Genomic DNA, 20,313 nt, shown 5'->3' with positions numbered 1-20,313 from the left:
ACCCACCGATTCCATATTCTGCTAACAGTCATTTGATCTCGACCAACGCGAGCAGCAATGTCGCGATACGATAAACCGTAATCGCGATAGGCTACAATCCGACCTTTATCAAAGGCGGAAACGTGATGATACGCACTTCTCCTCCTTACACGAGGCATCACAACAACGTTTCACCAGGCAACGCCGGTCAACTGTTGTTTGTGTATGAGAAATCGATTGGAAATTTTCCTCATGTCAGCACGTTGTAGGTGTCACCACCGGCACCACCCTTGTGTGAATGCTCTGAAAAGCTAATCATTTGCATATCACAGCGTCTTCTTCCTGTCGGTTAAATTTCGCGCCTGTAGCACGTCATCTCCGTGGTGTATCAATTTTAATGGCCAGTAGGGTAGTTGCAATAACTTTGCATCTTTGTATATAGTGGAATCGGTAGCGTAATAACTTGATAGTTCAGTGCACTAAATGTGTCGCTGGTTCAAATGTCGCCCCACTCAATTTTTTTCCTCGCTCCCTTCAAATTACCTAAATCTCGTTGTTGTATAATTCATCATCATTTTTGTGAATAATGCACGTGTTATTGTTTTTAATTACATATTGTACGCCAACTTCCTTTTTTCATTTCAAATATAGATTCTCAGATGTCGATATTTTATGAAAGACCGTTAATAAAGGTTGCTTAAATCTAGAAAAATAACAGTTTCACTTTTTAAGTCAAAAACGGAAAACTAAATACTATTTATTTGGACTATGTCCATTGTTTTATACCACAGAAACAGGTGTCGCAGAAACATGAAAAACAATCATTTTCACAGCATAGAGCCCACCATACAAATGCTGCATTTTTACATTTGCCACTGTACGACTACAAAATGAATCCAACAGAACTGATGTGGAGCCAAGTTAAGGGATTTGGCCCGAGAAATAACAAGACTGCTTAGCTGCCAGACATACTGGAACTAACGCACGCAGTTTTTTCACATGTGACTGCTGAACGTTGGCGAGATACAGAACGCAACTAAATGCCATTTGGAGCTATATTGTTTCTTTGCCCTTCTCTTTTTACTTCTCTACTGCAAATGCTCACGTAATTACAGGGCACTTGGACCACTGGCTGAGTACAGCTGTCCCAAGCTTAATGCGCCGGTAAAGCTGTTACTCCGCATTGTCGCTCAGTCTATGTATGTAACACAGCATAAAACGTATCCTTATGACCGTACTTGACTATACTGGTCACAAGTTGGCTTCCGCTCCGCGTGAAAGGAAAGCCAGTGAGATTCAAGCAAACGCGGAAGAATACATGGCGTAATGTTTACATCAGGTTTGTTCTTACGATGAACAGAGTATATAACAAGGCATATGGCATCTAAAGGGCTTGGCCAGGAACTAAAGTGGGCGCTCCAGACGGTCAAGAGTTTAGAAAAATAGCATTTCGGTCGCTGGTCGGGCGAGGCATCAGCCATTTATGTTACAGGAAGCTCCAGGCCCTCGCTGGAGCAGCGGAAAGAGGGAAGAACCGTAATCCTAGATTCGAGTCTGTATGCGGAAACTTTTCTTTATTTTCAATTTTTACGTTATTTTCACAGCAAATAAACCGAAAAGTAATCAAAGTTAGCCATTCGTATACAGCGCAGTACGCTATAATCTTTCTGGAGAATTATTGCCAGCAGTCTACATATCCCTACCAGAGAGCACTGGCTATTTGTACGGAGGATTCAAGGAACTGTGGGTGAGTACGCGGCGAAATATGTCGTCAAAATATGATAAACTTTCAACAGTCTTATATAAACAATTTTCTGACTCATGTAATGAACAGCAGAACTAACGTCTTCGGTTAATTGATTCCTTGGGAAGACAAAACAAACGTCCACAGTCATACGACGAGATTTTTCAAGACGAACAGGGACTGGCATCATCGGGTATTAAAATGATTTCCTCCAAATGAACTCTGCTACTTGAAACCCTGCGATGTCTATTTTTTATCGTCAGGTAAAGAATTTCGTTACAAAGTTTCAAATCGCCCTTATCTCAACGAAAGAGAGAAAGAAATCACATCCAACTCTGCTTCAAAATGCGTTTCATTCTACGTCACCAGTTATTCTAGGCAATAATTGGCACCGAGCGAGGTGGCGCAGTCGTTAGCTCACTGAACTCGCATTCGGGAGGACGACGGTTCAAACCCGCGTCCTGCCATCCTGATCTAGGTTTTCCCTATTTTCCTTAAATCGCTTCACGTAAATGCCGCGATGGTTCCTTTAAAAGGGCACGGCCGATTTCCTACCCTAATCCGATGGGACCGATGACCTCGCTGTTTGGTCCCCTCTCACGAATCAACCAACCAAGCAACACTTATTGAAATGATGCGTCACACGTGTTTTGGCGTAAACCGTATTATGAGAGCGAACCTCTTACAGATGTGAACGAATTAAGTGTAAAAATTCGGTGTTTGTGAAGTGCTCAAGGTGCTGAGAAAATTACTGATTCCCCTGTTTTTACTATGAATATCACTCCAGCATCATCAACTGTACATTAGTTGAGTCCACCGCATACAGTGAGCTGCACCAATAATGTGCAGAAGTTAATCAGCTGTTTCACAGTCATTGATGCGACGAAACATTGTAGACAGAATTTCTCAGTTTTCCGTACATTCATGTACGCACTCCTTTACAGAAACCTCTTGGGATATATTTCTCTTCTATACACAGCACAGCTCCAATAATCTCTTAAGGTTTGTGTTTATGTTGGAATTCATCACGGACTTTTATCCAGATTTTCAGAAAATGCAGACAAATGAGTTCTTTTAAAGTTCCATCAAGGTCTGGTAAATGATCTTATAACAGGTAAGCTTGTACCTATTTCGAGAATCATTGGACTTTGCTGACAGTGTTGGAAGCAATCCAGGACTTTCCTTGACACTGGTAATGGCAGGTAATTGCTGTCGGAGGGTACAAAATATAAATCACGGTTGTGATCTGTTTCCCAGACACGTAATTCTACGTGTGCTGTGTTCTCCAGATCAGCATGTTCAAATTTTCATCATTAGATTTGTATTCCATAGGCCAAAACGGTTGTTGAAGTTCCCCAAATACACCGTAGAGTGTTACTCGTGTCCACAGCATACCTTAAGCTGTACGTGTCCTCTGAGTGGTTCTAAACCAATAGCCACAATACTGCTGCCAGACAATTCCAGCGATCTTCTGGCATTGATCATATAACCACGCACGAAGTTGATTTGAATAAGTAGAGCAATGGCCCTTTTAAAGACCATCGATACAGGAAATTTGGTACCAGTGCTACAATGTGCCAACTGAACAATGAAGGCGTTAGGAGGCCCAAAAGCTAAATTCTACACAAGATCCTAAACGAAAACTAAATTTATTTGGTAGCCATCCAGCTAACTCACGTACAAACTGAAGAGCAGCTTATTTCAAGAGGTAAAATACCTGTATACGATTTATTTGGTACTAAATATCACAAGGTTTATTGTATAACAACTTGCACCCAGGGATATATCGAAAACGCCAGTGCTGTTTCTATCAGCACCACGAATAATATGCACGAAGTCATCGTCAGAGCTAGTGAAATAACTGTTGTGAATGTCTATAAGGCACTGGGCATCATGTGCCCGGCACAGGTGCTGAAAACTCCTACCTACCTTACGGTGTACGAGGGTTATTCGGAAAGTAAGGAACGATCGGTCGCAAAATGCAAAATACAGTGAAAATCTGATGAAGCTTTGCACAGATGCGTTGGGTACTATGTGTAATACGCCTGTCGATCGATTCTGAGCTCACAGTGAGAACGTAAAGATGACTAGAAATTATCGTCTCCAACCAAGTATGAGAGCCTGGCGAAAGATTTCGCCTGAAGCTATGCAATCCACATAACATAACTGTCAAGCGGTCAGTTCTACACGACAATTCTCGGCCGCACTCTGCAGGGGCAATGAAGATGCTCCTGCAGCGTTTTCGATGGGAAGTGTTTCATCACTCACAATACAACCCGTAATTGGCTACACCTGAGGTTCATCTCTGCTCAAATGAACCGCTGGCTATGAAGACAATATTTTGACACAGACAACGAGCTGCAGTCCAGAGTAGAAAATTCTCGAAAAGCACTGGCGGCTGTTTTCTATAACGAGGGAATTGAAAAGTTGGTACAACGCTACGACAGATATCTAAGTCTGTGTAGAGAAGTAGCTGGTAGGTGTAGCTAACCGCTGCAAATAATACAGTTTTGATTTTCACTGTGGTTTCCATTTCGCGAACTGTCGTTCCTTACTTTCCGAATAGCCCTCATACTTAGGAGAGTTCAACATGGACTATGGATTCCTCTTCAATGAAGCAAGTACGAAGTCTCTCGTAGGTAATTCTGGATCGTCTAAAATATATTATAAAAGTTTCTTTTCCTACAGTTAACAGAACAATATTCTCATGTTTTGTACAATGATCACTGACTCTTGTCAACACAAGTAGGCAATATACAGGGTGAACATCAATAAAACCCTTAAACTGCAGTGACGGATTTCTGACTGGAAATGGAGGAGAAAAGATCCTAGGAACACGTGTCTTGAAAACCACCGTTGCCACGGTAGATGACGCTGACGAATGAAAGTTCCTCTGACAACGTACCGTGTGTTCCTTGTGTGTTACAGGCAGCATGGCTATATCAAAGCAAGTACCCTCACAGACACCAAACACATCACACAACATTTCCAGCCGTTTTTGGGCGATTGTGTGATCACGGGTTCTCTCAGACAGATGGACGCGCAGAAAGGCGGCGGACTGTGCGAACAACAGATTTGGAAGACCGCGTTCTACAGGTATTAAGATGGATACTAGTACAAGCTTAATCAAAGTGGCCCCTCAAAATGGTGTAAGCTTAAGTGTGCTTATGTGTTTCCTGCATGGCAACCGCTACTATGCCTGTCACGTGTCGTTCCATGGAGGCCACTTTGAACCTCTATTGCGACGTGGATGCGATGCATTTCAACCGCTGAGCGGCAGAAGTATCGTATAACCTCTGAGACTCTTGAAGACTCACAACGACTGTGTCATTTAAATGCTGTATGATAGAGAGCTGTCGTGTCTTTACAAGTAGAACATGGTAGGCCTTTAGTGACGCTGAATTTGACTACGATATGCGAGTGTATCCGCTGTTGATAGGCACAAACGCGAGGACAGACGACTTAGTCGCACTTGCAAATTTTATAAAATTTGCACGTTACCGAACTACAAATTGCTTATTTTCTTTCTTCGTCGAGCTAGTATGTTCGTTACTCCATCGCGCTGAAGAGGCTGGACGGATTTGGTTGAACTTCGGAACTAACAGATGGCTCTGAGCTCTATGGGACTTAACACCTGTGGTCATCAGTCCCCTAGAACTTAGAACTACTTAAACCTAACTAACCTAAGGACATCACACACTTCCATGCCCGAGGCAGGATTCGAACCTGCGACCGTAGCGATCGCGTGGTTCCAGACTGAAGCGCCCAGAACTGCTCGGCCACATCGGCCGGCCGGAATTAACAGATAGTCAACCTTTTATTTTGCAAAAAAAATCACTGTTCTTGTGGACTGGTTAGTGTGACTATTGTTCCCGTCGGATGGGTAAAATGTCATCCGTGAATGTTAACTAACAAATGAAGTCATTAAGATTAGTAGAGAGGTTAGTTTTTTTCCCTTTAGTAAACGAGTGAGCTGTGATCGACATGTACCCCATCAGCTTCTCACATCATCTCAAAATTAACATTTTTTTATAAATAATTTTTTAAACCTGGGCAGCAGCTAGTTCATGTAGACAAAACAATAAAAAATATTACTTATAACTGTAGGAAGTCAAGAGCGGGCAGTTACGTAAAGTGGATAACAGCAATGAGTAACCTTGCATGTTAGCAAAACAAAAGTTGGTTTTATTTAATAGATAATTTCAAGCAACATAATCGCGAGAGAAGAGTTCGCTAACAGTCATAATGTTCGAAGAAATGAACTTAGGTTTGAGAAACGGCGAATCGTTATTCCATGATGGCGGCCCACACATATATTCCAGTAACTGTGATCGTTATTAAATAATGCCGCTGTAGCTTTTCTCACGAAAGCGATACTATAACGACGCGGTTAAAAATGCTTGCCGCCGCCTTGTTGATCGAAGCGTTGGCGAACGAGATGTAGAAGAAATGTAATTCGCACTGAACGAAGCAATGTTTATTAACGTCATTGCATGTAATAACCAACTGATCACTGTTCGAATGTTGTAGTTTTTTGTACATAATACACACTTCGGAGCAGGTGCTCGATATTGAAAACAGTTCACTCAGTGTACCTGTTTCTGCTTCGGTATTACTTCGCGATGTTAGTTAACGACAAGAGGCACATATACACACTGGAATTTTAACCTGGCAGTCCGCTTGTGCTTTGTAAACTGCCCCGTTAACAAAGGTGTCTGTGCACTATTCTGATGTTGCAGCCTTTGTAATAGGATCTGTTGTGTAAAAAACTAATCTAGGACGCGTAATTTTAAATACACTTCGTTCATTAATTTCACAGTCTACACTACATGGAAAAACAGTTTATGTTTCCGCATTTACAAATTTGCCATCCATATCCGTCCACCGGCCAACAAGTAACCACGAGTCGGTACTGTCCTCCCATTGTTACAGCAGAACTTGCTACTTATCGATATACATACGGGTTCTCACTCTCGCAGAATATGGTCACAATTAAATATTGTTATAGATTTTCAATTCAGATATAGACTATATAAATGATTTTAAAATTAATAAAAATCTTAAATAAAACCGTAAATACAGCATAAACGAACTGTGATGTATTAATCCTTTTTAGACAAATATTAGTATACGAATTATGTACAGATTTATTGTGTTACCTTACAGACAGATACCATGGTACGTACTAAGTGTGTCACGCTATACGCATGTTGTATGTGTGAATGTTGCAGGGCCCAGTTGACGGAGGACACCGTTTCCAAGCAGAATGAGAGCGCTCCGGAATATGACCCCTTCTCTGAGAGGAGCATACAGCACCCCAACTCGTGAGTACCAACTCCTTCAAAGAGACAATTTGCATCTGTACATTTCATCCTCAACGCTGCGCGGGACATTACTGTCCTTTCCTTACCTTAACCTGACAAAGTCTGTTGTAATTTTGCTGTTACACAGACGTGGCCACAATGCAGCGCTTGCCTCAATCTAGTGTGGCTCTTGTGGACTTTGTAATACGCACTGTATTCGTGCACACTTCATTTCACCTCGACGAAGTTATACCAGCAACAGTAACGAGTAACGTGATTGTTGTTCTCCATCCAGAAACATTGCGATTCTTTTTGTTGCCATAATAGTTACTTTTGTGACCAGATGAGACTACTTTTGTCTGGTCATTGCTGTGGGTTCTTTGATGGCTCTGGGAGAAGGTTCATTAAAATAGAACACATAAATATTAATTCATTTTATTACATAAATGAATAACTGATTTACTTAACTTCGATACACTTGATCGAAGCAGACGAAATGAATTAAAATTTGTGCTGCGGCCGGGACTTAAATGTCTCAAGGAAACATTTAATTATAAGACGGACAAGGACGACCCATTACGTCCAATGCTGGGGTGCTTGCCAATATCGGAGAACCCTGGTATTAGTGACAATATGTAAGGGAAAAATGAAGTTTGTGTTGGGGAGGGCACTCAGCTTAGATAGTTCGTGCAGCAAACTGAACCATCGTGCGGCACTGGTGTTACGGTTAGCATTTCTGCCTGACAAGCAATACGTCGCGGGTTCGAGTCCCGGCAACAACACAAATTTTAATTCATTTCGTCTTCTTCGATCATTATCGTAGATGATAATAAAAAGAGACTTAAAGGAAACATTTAATTGTAAGATCTATTTGATACACTTGTTTTCCCCGAAAATACCTTCGTCCGAACAGGCCGTGAAGGCCCAACGGTAACGACCGACCGCCATGTCTTCCTCACCCACAAGCGTCCCTGGATGCGGATATGGAGGGTCAGCACACCTCTCACTCAGCCGTATGTCAGTTTACGAGACCGGAGCCACTACTTCTGAATCAACTAGCTCCTCAGTTAGTTTGCTCACAAGGTCTACGTGCACCTCGCTTGCCAACAGCGCTTGGCGGTCTGTATGGTCACCCATCCAAGTGCCAGCCCAGCATAAGGAGTACTGGACAATTTACAACTGTCATTGACTATGAAAGCACACTTGATCAACAAACTCTTCTCCAGAGTACAATTTCGATCAGAAACAACTCGTTTGTCCTACACTATGATGTAGACTGCTGCAGCTGTGGTGACGAACTGGAGCAGAACTTTCATATGCTCGGGTCTATGCTAATATCTGGTGCGAGAGTGCTACTGTACTGAGAGGGGAGACGTGGTCTCCAGGAGCGTGCCCATACATCCTTGTGGATCGTAGCGATAACTAGCTGACGTCTTTAGTATCGATTCGCGTTGCCGACTTTGATGTGGTACCACGATCTCTGGAAGAAACCATAGTTACAATCATGTCTAAGAAGTGTAAATGTGAAGAACAGAGTCTTTAATAAAGAGGCGCAAGAGGAATTTGAATTCGCAGTGAGAAAGGGCAAACGTAAATGCGTTGTGTGTCAACTGACATTGTCACAGTTCGAGATGAATAAACTGGAAAGCCATCATGACACTGTCCACAGTGGTTTCAGTGAAAACCGTTGGTTCGCAGATATTGCAAACTAAGTCGACGTCAAAGAACTTCGAGATCAGCGTAGAATTATTACCATGTTTATAAATTAAACAGATCTGACTTTTAATAATGCAAAGACAAAGGACACTTTCAGGGGGGAGGGGGTGGGGGAGGGAACGTTTATAAAGAAGAATTAGACCTCGAAATTCGGAAACTGAGACAAATGGAACCAAATACCCGCTGCTAGACATAAAAGAAAGAGGAGAACTTTTTTTATCAGCGGGCATCTTTTAAGAAAATTTGCAGAAAAAAACATTATTGAGTGTTCAGGAACGAGTCTGGCTTTGAACAAGTCTACTGATATCAAAAAATCTGATTAAACATGTTTAGGCATAAAAACGAATAGTTGTTTGCATAAGTGGACATGAATTTCGAAGATTTGATCTTAAAATACGTCTGCCGTCAGATCTTCAGAACCATAACATCTACATTTATACTCGGCAAGCCACCCAACGGTGTGTGGCGGAGGGCACTTTAGGTGCCACAGTCATTACCTCCCTTTCCTGTTCCAGTCGCGTATGGTTCGCGGGAAGAACGACTGCCGGAAAGCCTCCGTGCGCGCTCGAATCTCTCTAATTTTACATTCGTGATCTCCTCGGGAGGTATAAGTAAGGGGAAGCAATGTATTCGATACCTCATCCAGAAACGCATCCTTCCGAAACCTGGAAAGCAAACTACACCGCGATGCAGAGCGCCTCTCTTGCAGAGTCTGCCACTTGAGTTCGCTAAACATCTCCGTAATGCTATCACGCTCACCAAATAGCCCTGTGTTGAAACGCGCCACTCTTCTTTGGATCTTCTCTATCTCCTCTGTTAACCCGACCTGGTACGGATCCCACACTGATGAGCAATACTCAAGTATAGGTCGAACGAGTGTTTTGTAAGCCACCTATTTTGTTGATGGACTACATTTTCTAAGGACTCTCCCAATGAATCTCAACCTGGCACCCGCCTTACCAACAATTAATTTTATATGATCATTCCACTTCAAATCGTTCCGTACGCAAACTCCCATATATTTTACAGAAGTAACTGCTACCAGTGTTTGTTCCGCTATCATATAGTCATACAGTAAAGGATCCTTATTTCTATGTATTCGCAATACATTACTTTTTTCTATGTTATGGGTCAGTTGCCACTCCCTGCACCAAGTGCCTATCCGCTGCAGATCTTCCTGCATTTCGCTGCAATTTTCTAGTGTTGCAACTTCTCTGTATTCTACAGAATCATCCGCGAAAACCCGCATGGAACTTTCGACACTATCTACTAGGTCATTTATATATATTGTGAAAAGCAATGGTCCCATAACACTCCCCTGTGGCCCGCCAGAGGTTACTTTAACGTCTGTAGACGTCTCTCCATTGAGAACAACTTGCTGTGTTCTGTGTGGTAAGAACTCTTCAATCTAGCCACACAGCTGGTCTGATATTCCGTAGGCTCTTACTTTATCAGGCGCCAGTGCGGAACTGTATCGAACGCCTTCCGGAAGTCAAGGAAAATGGCATCTACCTGGGAGCCTGTATCTACTATTTTCCAGGTCTCATGAACAAATAAAGCGAGTTGGGTCTCAAGCGATCGCTGTTTCCGGAATCCATGTTGATTCCTACAGAGCAGATTCTGGGTTTCCAGAAATGACATGATATGAGAGCAAAAAACATGTTCAAAAAGTCTACAACAGATCGATGTCAGAGATATAGGCCTTTAGTTTTGCGCATCTGCTCGACGACCGTTCCTGAAAACTGGAACTACCTGTGCTCTTTTCCAATCATTTGGAACCTTACGTTCCTCTAGGGCAGGGGTCTCCAAACTACGGCCCGCGGGCCGAAACCGGCCCGCGAGGGCCAGCAAACCGACTCGCGTTAGCTGGCCGGCCATCCCCGGTATCCGGCCCGCCAAATATTTTAGGTGGTACCTATACTGCCAACAACTGAGTTTCGAGGCCTATCGTGACCAATACACCACGACATTGTCGGACACAATCACGCAACAGATCAAATATATGCTCTGGCTCTGCTACTCGCTACAAGACTACGTATCTCAACTATTTGTTGCGCCGCTTGAAATAACAATGCGCTGACATTCTCTGCCTCTTCGTCTTGCAGTAATAGTGTTGCTAACAATGATTTTGAGGTTTCGTTAACTTTGCAGGACGCTAACGTGAAGAATGTGCAGTGACATACTTTTTTTGTCAGTGAAATTCGACAGAATAAAATACGCCGGAATTTCGGTCAAGTACGTCCACTAATCAAAATTATGTAATTAAATAAAAATCGTAGTTCGTTTCAGTGTTAGCTATTCCCAGAACCTTAGATTTTTGCGATTTCATCTTTCCTTTAGCCTTACATTACGGTGATCATGGAGTGCTAGGTTGCTTTAATCCCACTAGGTCAGGCTGTTCCAGCTCGTCGGCTCCGTTGTGAGCCGCGGAGCGCTCCCTGCTCCAGGGAGCCGCGTCGCTCGCTGTGGCCATTCAAGTGGGCCGGCACGTGGCACGGCTGGCTGAGGCAGGCGGCAAGGCAAGCGTTTTGATGTGCCAGCTGCGTCTTACAAGATCGACAACCTCATACTCTTAGCTGCTAATACGATGTTCAGGAAATAAATAAGAAACAACTGTTTTACAAGGAATTGCATATTAAATTTATTGGGTCTCTGTAGCTTGACATTTTCTTTTCGTTAAAAGGTCGGAAATATCAGGCGTCAAAGTGTTCGCAGCGTTAATGCGGAGGATGGCCTTCATTGTTGCACCCTGAACAAACGATCGTTCCTTACTTTTTAGTGTTTTCATTGCTGAGAAAAGCTGCTCACAAGAATACGTAGATCCAAACATGCACATGATCTGAGCGGCATTGTTGTGAAGCTTGGGAAATGTTTTTTGCTGTAATGAACGATACCATCGTGACAAATCCAACGTGTTGTAGTACCTCTCTTTCAACAAAGTTGAATTTTGCAAATCACCAATCTCCAATTGAAGTGACTATGATCAGTCATCGGGGGAAAATGAAAAAGGAGTGCTGTACACCTTAAGTTCCATTTCCAAACTAGTGAGGTCTCGGAATCGTGTTTCAAACGACGTGGTGAGCTGCTTTAACTTTGCTTGGTAATCGCCGAAAGTATTATCTTCAAGTAGTTTCAAAGAAGCAAGATGATTGAAGAACATTAAATGTCCATTACTCATCTGCCTGTCAAATAAATATAACTTTTCCATGAACGCTTTGATCTGGTCGTGCATATCAACGATTAGCTGCCCTTTGCCCTGCAATGACAAATTTAAATTATTCAGATGCATAGTTATGTCAGCTAGGAACGCCAGGTCTGATATCCATTTTGTATCACTCAGACAACGCATTTCTTCCCCTTTCATTTCGAGAAAAAGGGATAGTTCCTCACGAATGGCAAAGAAAACATCAAGAACTTTTCCCCGACTCAACCAACGAAATGTACTGTGGTAAGGTATATCCCCATATTGCGCTTCAATATCTCTCAAGAATCCTTTGAATTGGCGATGATTCATTGCGTGACGGCGTACAAAATTCACACACTTCACGATATACTTCATTACGCCACCTAGCTCTACTGTTTCAGCACACAGTGCCTCTTAGTGAATAAAACAATGAAGAGTCAAAATGTCTTTCCAGAATTCCTCCCTGAGTTTTTATTTTTCAAACGAGAAGCAAAACCTTGATGACGCCCGATCATTTCTGGTGCACCGTCTGTCGCTACAGAATGGAGCTTATCCCACGGCAAATTCATATTGTCCACTGATTCACAAACAGCTTCAAAAATGTCACGTCCTGTTGCGGTGTAATCGAGTGGTACCACATCCAAGAGTTCTTCAGTTACTTGCAGCTCCATGTCGTCACCGCGCACATGGACTGCAAGCTGAGCACAGTCCGATATGTCGGTGCTTTCGTCAAGCGTAGCGAAAATGCAACAAAGCTTCCCGCCTTTTTCCTGGGCTGTCTCTAAATCCGTTGCCATGTCCAGGATTCGACGAGACATTGTTTGTTTCCAAGGGAGATGCAGGCAATTGAAGGGGTTTGCCTGTCGAAGCAAACATTCTGCAACTGCTACCATGCACGATTGTACGGGTTGTCCCATCGAAAAAGGCTTGCCATTCGACGCAATGATGTGAGCGACCCTGCAGCTTGCTCGAATTGCAGATTCAGTAGTGTTTTCTCCGCTCTCATTCACCTGAAAATTATAAACGCTTTACAGAACACAAAGTATGTTGCATGTTTTGATACCCTCCGTATTTCGAGGAGACGTAAGTTTAAAAACGTTTTCGTATATCGTTCTTAAGCCTGGCCACCAGTTCTCTACGTGCAACACCTTCTACCTGATCGTAGTGCGCTGCGTGAAGACGTGTATAATGTCGCTGTATATTGTACCTCTTCGCAGAATTAAATACTTTATGACATACAACACACTGCGGACGACCATCCCTCTCAATGAATAGAAAGGTATCCTCCAATAGAGGTACAAGGCTCCCGCGGCTAGTTATAGCTGTCATTGAACACGGATTATTGCGTCAGTTGCGGCTGCGTGCGGTCAGGGGGCAGTGAGTTCGCTTTCCCCCTCCACGCGGGCTCCGAGCTGCCGCAGTGAGCGCTCCGGAGCGCTCCGGCTCCCTGGAGCTCGGTTGGAACAGCCTACACTAGGTAGATCATGGCCCTTATGACTTCGTGGAGGAGGCAATGTGGCCCGCGGACTAAAACGTTTGGAGATCTCTGCTCTAGAGACTTGCGGCACACGGCTGTCAGAAGCGGGGGCGATTGTATTTCCGTCTCTGGGTGCGCCCCGAGGCTCTGCAGTGGATGGTGTCAGAAACGTCAGGTGGCAGCACTGTGTGTCGCGTCCGCTGTGCGAGCTTTTTTCTGCGGTGCAGTCACGGTCTCTGTAACGAGTTGCAAGCGCTAAGAGACTGCCGCTGAGTGGGTGGTGTCCCGCTAACCAGCGCGTCCTCGGGCGGCCCGTGTTGGGGCGGGTCGCCATTCGCCACCCGCCGCCATGTGACGCCAGCTGACGTCACGCAGCCCCTGACAAGGACCGACTTCCGGCGTCCCTGCTAGAGGCCGCGGCGCAACGCCCACCGGCCGGCTTCCGCTCTGCGCAATACTGCCGCGTATTCTCTGTCTGTCGGCCACGCTGATGTGACTACGCACCAAGTCAGGCGTAAGGACTGTTTTGTGAGACCCGACTGAAAGGGAGCCGGTTCAAATCCCCTGTCCGACAACCCACATATAGGTGTTCCACGATTTTCGTAAATCGCTTTATGTAAATGCTACAATGGTGCCTCTGAAAGCCCACAGTCAATTTTCTTCCCTATTCCGAGCTTGTGCTCCGTCTCTAATGACTTCATCCCCCCAACACTAAACATTACAGTGTTTTCTTAGATATGCGAGAAGCGTTCAGTTGTAATATAGTTACAACAAATTGTGACATTCCTACAATCAATATGCCTATGTTCGTCTCTGAAAATGGACTCGATAAGCAAACTGAGCTGTCAGTGAACGGAATCTAACCTGCATAACACTGCTTGCGTGTTGAAACGAGTGTCAGTTTCACTATAATTTAAGCCCTCAACAGATCGTTACACGAAAAACTTAAAACTAACATTTGGATAAGCTATATGACTGCCGTTTTCGAACAAGCATTTACAACTGATACAGAATCTGACTTGGGCAACGGAATTTACTGAATCAGAGTACATGACATGTTGTGGAGTGTCAGTGTGTCTGTTTTGGCCCTAAGTTTTGCACTCACTTCTTCAGATGACTGCCTTTTTCCATGTGGTTACAGCAATTCGCAGCAGCATGCAGCGGCAGCGGCTAAACTTTATTGTTACTAAGAATGATTTTAATGAAAAGGAGTTTGCTTGGGTCCTGTTAACTACGAAATAACTTCTGAGACGGGGTTTCATACACACACACACACACACACACACACACACACACAAAAAGTTTTGCATCACCCCGGTTTCCAGAACTCCTAAAGATAGACGTTGATTGTCGATCGAGTATCACAAACACAGTCCCTTTGACTGTTCAGAGATGTGACTAAACCAGCCCTGCCGGCCGGGTTGGCCGAGAGGTTCCAGGCGCTACAGTCTGGAACCGCGCGACCGCACCGGTCGCAGGTTCGAATCCTGCCTCGGGCATGGATGTGTGTGACGTCTTTAGATCAGTTGGGTTTAAGTAGTTCTAAGTTCTAGGGGACTGATGACCTCAGCAGTTAAGTCCCGTAGTGCTCAGAGCCATTTGAACCATTTTTTTAAACCCGCCCAAAGATGTAAACAACCGTGCATGAGCACCGCCTATTAAACGGAGGGGGTCCGACAGCCGATCAGTTCCCGTCATTCCACCAGGAAGGAGGTACACGGCTCGTGTTGTCTGTAGTTCAACAATGCCTAGACGGTCGATACCGCGACTCGATCGCGTCCGCATTGTTACTTTGTGCCAGGAAGAGCTCTCAACAAGGGAAGTGTCCAGGCTTCTTGGAGTGAACCAAAGCGATGTTGTTCGGACATGGAGGAGATACAGAGAGACAGGGACTGTCGATGACATGCCTCGCTCAGGCCGCCCAAGGGCTACTACTGCAGTGGATGACCGCTACCTACGGATTATGGCTCGGAGGACCTTGACAGCAACGCCACCGTGTTGAATAATGCTTTTCTTGCAGCCACTGTTCGTTTGGTATGGTGCTGCCGCACCGACAGTGGTTTATTGATAACATTTTTATTACAAGGGATATACCAGTTTTATATCACAAGAAATGTTAATTCTTTAAAAAAAGAATATAATCTAGCATCTAAATGAAACATATCAAGCCAGGAAGTGAGGACTAGCGCTCCCTGCTGTATACAATCTTGTATTGTCGTTGGAATTAAAATATAATACGAAAGATTGTTCCGTCACATACAGGAAGATAGTGCTAAAATCTATACCAAACAAACAGGCAGACATATGCGCTTGCACATATGCGTGAGGGCGACAGCTGCCAAAGTGCCCTGTTGACCAAATGGCTCAAATGGCTCTGAGCACTATGGGAGCCGTATGCGCTTGCACATATGCGTGAGGGCGACAGATACCAAGGTGTCCTGTTGACCTCTAAGTGTTATTTTCTCAATTTGATTGTGTCGTTGAGGAGAAACAGTAGACACGTAGGCTTTCATATCAATGAGCGTATATGTTGCTCACAGTAGACACGTAGGCTATCACATCAACGACTTTATTTGTTACGCACAGTTTGACTTTCTCGTACGTAGCAGTTCCTTCCTTTCTGCACCATGTTGCTAACTAGTTACTGTTAGTAAAAAGGTGTGTCTATTGTCATATAAGCACTTGTAGTATGGACATAGTATGTCTGTAAATATTCTATGTAGGAGACGTACTTTGTAATTTTAGGTGTGTGGTTTGAAGATGGGAGAGTCACCTCGAAACAGGTAACCACTGCAGCACTAAATTATACAGGGTGATTCAAAAATGCATGTAAATATTTCAAGGGTGTATTTGTGAGGTAAATATAAGACAAAAATGTTCTATACAATTTTTTCCATACTTGGCTTATTACAGAGTTATGAACAAAACAGGATAATACATTCAATACAACGTAAGGTATTTAATTCCCAGAGTTCACAGTTTAATTACAGTGCATTTGGACTAACAACGCAAACTGATAAATAAACGTGACGTAACAAACTGAAACAATTCCTCGCGAACACTGTATTAATTTAGGTCCTGTTGATTGAACTACAGCAATGCACAATAACTAAGGAAAATTGAAGCATTTTACAGACTGTACTGTACTGTACTGTATTTGCACAAATCTTAATGCAATGCATGTTCAAAATGCTGTCCCTGAACTTGCAGACAGACCCGTGCTCGTCGCATCAATGATCTCTGCACATTACACAGTCCGTTCAACTCTCCACGAATAATTTCACAACCACCTTCAATTCTTTGTTGTAGCACTTCTCTGTTCGGTACTGCAGAAGAATACACCAATGTCTTTAGTCGGCCCCATAAATAAAAGTCTAAAGGGTTCAGGTCAGGTGATCTGGCTGGCCAAGCAATTGGTCCTCCGCGACCTATCCATCGATGTGGATACGCAGAATTGAGGTACGCCCTTACGTTGCGGCGGTAATGGGCGGGAGCACCATCGTGCATAAACCACATGGTGGCTCGTGTTGCAAGAGGGACATCCTGCAACAATCCAGGCAATTCTCCCTCCAAAAATTCGCAGTACGCGTGCCCATTCAGCCTTGGAGGCAGAACATGAGGTCCGAGTAAGTAATTCCCCACAATACCACACCAAATGTTTATGGAGAATTGATGTTGATATCCACGCACAATTCTCGCGCCAGGATTCTCGACAGCCCACTGGTGCATATTATGCGAATTGATTACACCCGCACGAGTAAACATGGCCTCATCTGTGAATAATATCCGCCGAATGAACATTGGATCATTCAAATGACGCTCTTGTAACCACTGGCAGAATTGCTGACGGCGAGGATAGTCTTCAGGTGTCAATTCGTGCACTTTTTGCAGGTGAAATGGATGCAACTGTTGTCTCCGAAGCAGCCGCCATACAGTAGATTGTGGAAGTCGTACAGCTGCACTAATTTGTCTCGTACTGATAGATGGATCTTGGTCTACCAGGTCCAAAACATGTTCCTCGACGTTCACTGCATGCTCAAGTGGTCGACCTGAATGTGGCCCAGGACGAATGCCATACTCCCGCATACGTCTGTCCACAGATACAAACGTCTGATGACTTGGTAACCGTCGTCCTGGAAACAGCTCACTGTACCTTCGTCTTGCTGCAAGTGCATTTCCATCTGCTGCACCATACACAAGGTGCATATCAGCATACTCACTGTTTGAGTACATCATGTGCACGAAACCTTTAGCCTTCCGACGATGAATGAACGACAGGACGTACTTTTCCGTTACCAACAACATCAGCGCCATCTTCCGTACAGTAGGAGTAAACATCACGTGCAAACAAAAACAAACACTATTCATGCAGTTTCGAATCAACTGTTGGGAGATACGTATGTGAATTACGTACCAGAATATGGCATCCTGCTGCTTGCACTGCCGTCGTTTTGATACGGACATGACTTTCGTATTTAACGATAACTCTGGAATTAAACGTTTATGGAAAAACATTTATAGAACATTTTTGTCTTATATTTACCTCACAAATACACCCTTAAAATATTTACATGCATTTTTGAATCACCCTGTATATTCATGCAAGTGACACAGACGAAATAAAATTAATCAAATTTTCCTCAGTATTATAGACTTGTGGACCTATCTTCCGAAGCAGCATGCCTCGAATTAGAAAGTTTAATAAGGCGTGGTTGCAAAATACTGACACGAACTATTTACAGACGAAAAACTGAAAGAGGCCGACATTGGGGAAGATCAAATTAGGTTCCGGAGAAATATAGGAACACGCCAGGCAATATTGGTCTTACGATTTGTCCTAGAAGATATGTTGGAAAAAGGCAAACGTACGCTTATTGAATCTGTAGATTTAGAGAAAACTTTTGATAATGGTGACGAAAAATCTTAATTTAGCAGGAATAAAGTACAGGGAGCGAATGCTTATCTACAGCTTCTAAACAAACCAGACGACAGAGAGGCTTGAAACAGAAGAAATGGTTGAGAGTGGAGTGAGACAGGGTTGTAGCTTATACTTGATGTTATTCAGTCCGTACATTGAGTGAGCAGTAATGGAAACAAAAAAAAAGAAAATTGGAAAAGGAATTGAAGTTCAGGGAGGAGAAATGAAAACTTTAAGGTTTGCCGATGACGTTGTAATTCTGGAGAGACAGCAAAGGACTTGGAAGAACAGCTGACCGAAATGGACAGTGTCTTGAATGGAGGATGTAAGATGAACATCAACACAAGAGAAACAAGGTTAACGGAATGTAGTGGAAATAAGTCGGATGATGATGAGGGAATTAGATTAGGAAACGAGACATTCAATGCAATAGATGAGTTTTACTATTTGGGCAACAAAATAACCAGTGATGGCCAAAGTAGAGGGTATATAGAATGTTTCAGTACCCTTGTTGTCCACTTCTTCGTTCTACCTCTCATGGCATATTTACTAATGACCCTGTCCATAAGATCCACACCGCCCATATGAGGGTTATACATCTTTACAGCAGAAGGACGAGGAATCTCTATGTACTGACCTTGCTGCTTGCTCCACCTTCGACAGGTTTCCACAGGATTTATCCCACAATAGGTAGAAGCCAAATGAATGGCACGATTACCGTGCCATTTTATGATTGTGGTTGCATCATCACCTCTCACCATTAGGCCGAAACTTCCTTTTCCCTCACGTTTGAGAAGTCCATCTTTTTACAAGCCAATGCTTTTTGGTAACCTTTAGGTCATCATTGTTCCACACACTCGAATTGCTCTGTGGCTGATGACAGAACTCAGAAGAGGCAAAGAAGTGAAATATCGGTCCATCAAAATCGTAGTTCCTGCTGGCAATGTATCAGACAACTTCAATACCACTTTCCCTCCAATATCTAATTTTTCAGGCATACGTATCATCCCTCAATTAATTGGTCTTTGTCTACCCTCATACATAAAAAATTTAAGGGTATTCGATGAAGCCATTACAAAGTTTTTCAGGTCCACAGGTTGAGGTTTTCCTCTAACGTATTGTTTCATGCGGTCTTGCCCATGGAATGGCATCATTTGTTCGTCAATAGAAACTATTTTTGGACGAGGATGTTGCAGACACGCTTTTCTAATCATTGATTGGTCTTACTTTCCAGTATCTGTCAGTTGTTTTTTCGTTGTCACTGACACTATTGTCATCAACAACATTGAGAGATACTCTAAGGCAGTAGAAACGATCTCTGCTGACGTTTTCAGCAACCATTGGATATCGAGTACGTTGTTCCCAACACACCCGAAGCTTAGGAAAACCAAGAAGTGAAATCACAATACTTGCAGCCCAGTATTTCTTGATCTCATCTGGGGTGGCGTTGAGAGATTTTTCATCTGATGAAACGTGCTTCCTGTTTGTTTTTACTGCCATATTACTGACGAAATCTTCATTGAAATACTTATTAAAACATTCAAACAGTTTCCTAACTCCTGTACTGCCAGATTCTACATCAGAACCTAATGATGTTGACGTCGTGGCAGTTGAGATATTGGGCGAAAATCTAAAATAGAAGGACAATATTGCTTAAAAACGGTTGTTTTGCAACAATGCCTATTAAAACTACTAAAAACATTATGTACTCTGTTCTGTGATGCCAGCGTTGTGTTGGATCTCTAGGCGATGGAGTTTCATGACCTTGTGTTGGCACTACTGAACCTTCACTGTCTGACACTTCATCTTCTTCTTCAGATGCTGTCAGTTGCGATCCCTCAGCATTATCACCATCATTATCATCATCGTCGTCATCAGTTACAGTGTCAGAACAACTAGCGTCAAACCTCATCCAGAAGCTGAGCTGCCAATAATATTTAGATTCTGATTTTTAAATCATGTTTGCGAAGTTTTATTTGTATAGAAAGGATT

At 43.4% G+C, this 20,313-nt stretch overlaps 1 protein-coding gene across 1 annotated transcript in view; it reads left to right on the top strand.

The window, feature by feature from the left end:
* Positions 1 to 20,313, top strand: part of LOC126474073 (proton-coupled amino acid transporter-like protein CG1139) — a 206,044-nt gene that overhangs the window by 130,981 nt on the left and 54,750 nt on the right. Inside the window, exon 3 of the mRNA XM_050101482.1 lies at positions 6,955 to 7,047. Within this exon, the coding sequence (XP_049957439.1) occupies positions 6,955 to 7,047 (93 nt within the window). The remainder of the gene's footprint in view (positions 1 to 6,954; positions 7,048 to 20,313) is intronic.

The sequence above is a fragment of the Schistocerca serialis genome, chromosome 4, assembly GCF_023864345.2.
Source record: "Schistocerca serialis cubense isolate TAMUIC-IGC-003099 chromosome 4, iqSchSeri2.2, whole genome shotgun sequence".
NCBI classification, from domain to species: domain Eukaryota; kingdom Metazoa; phylum Arthropoda; class Insecta; order Orthoptera; family Acrididae; genus Schistocerca; species Schistocerca serialis.
This window is presented reverse-complemented; position numbering and strand designations above follow the sequence as displayed.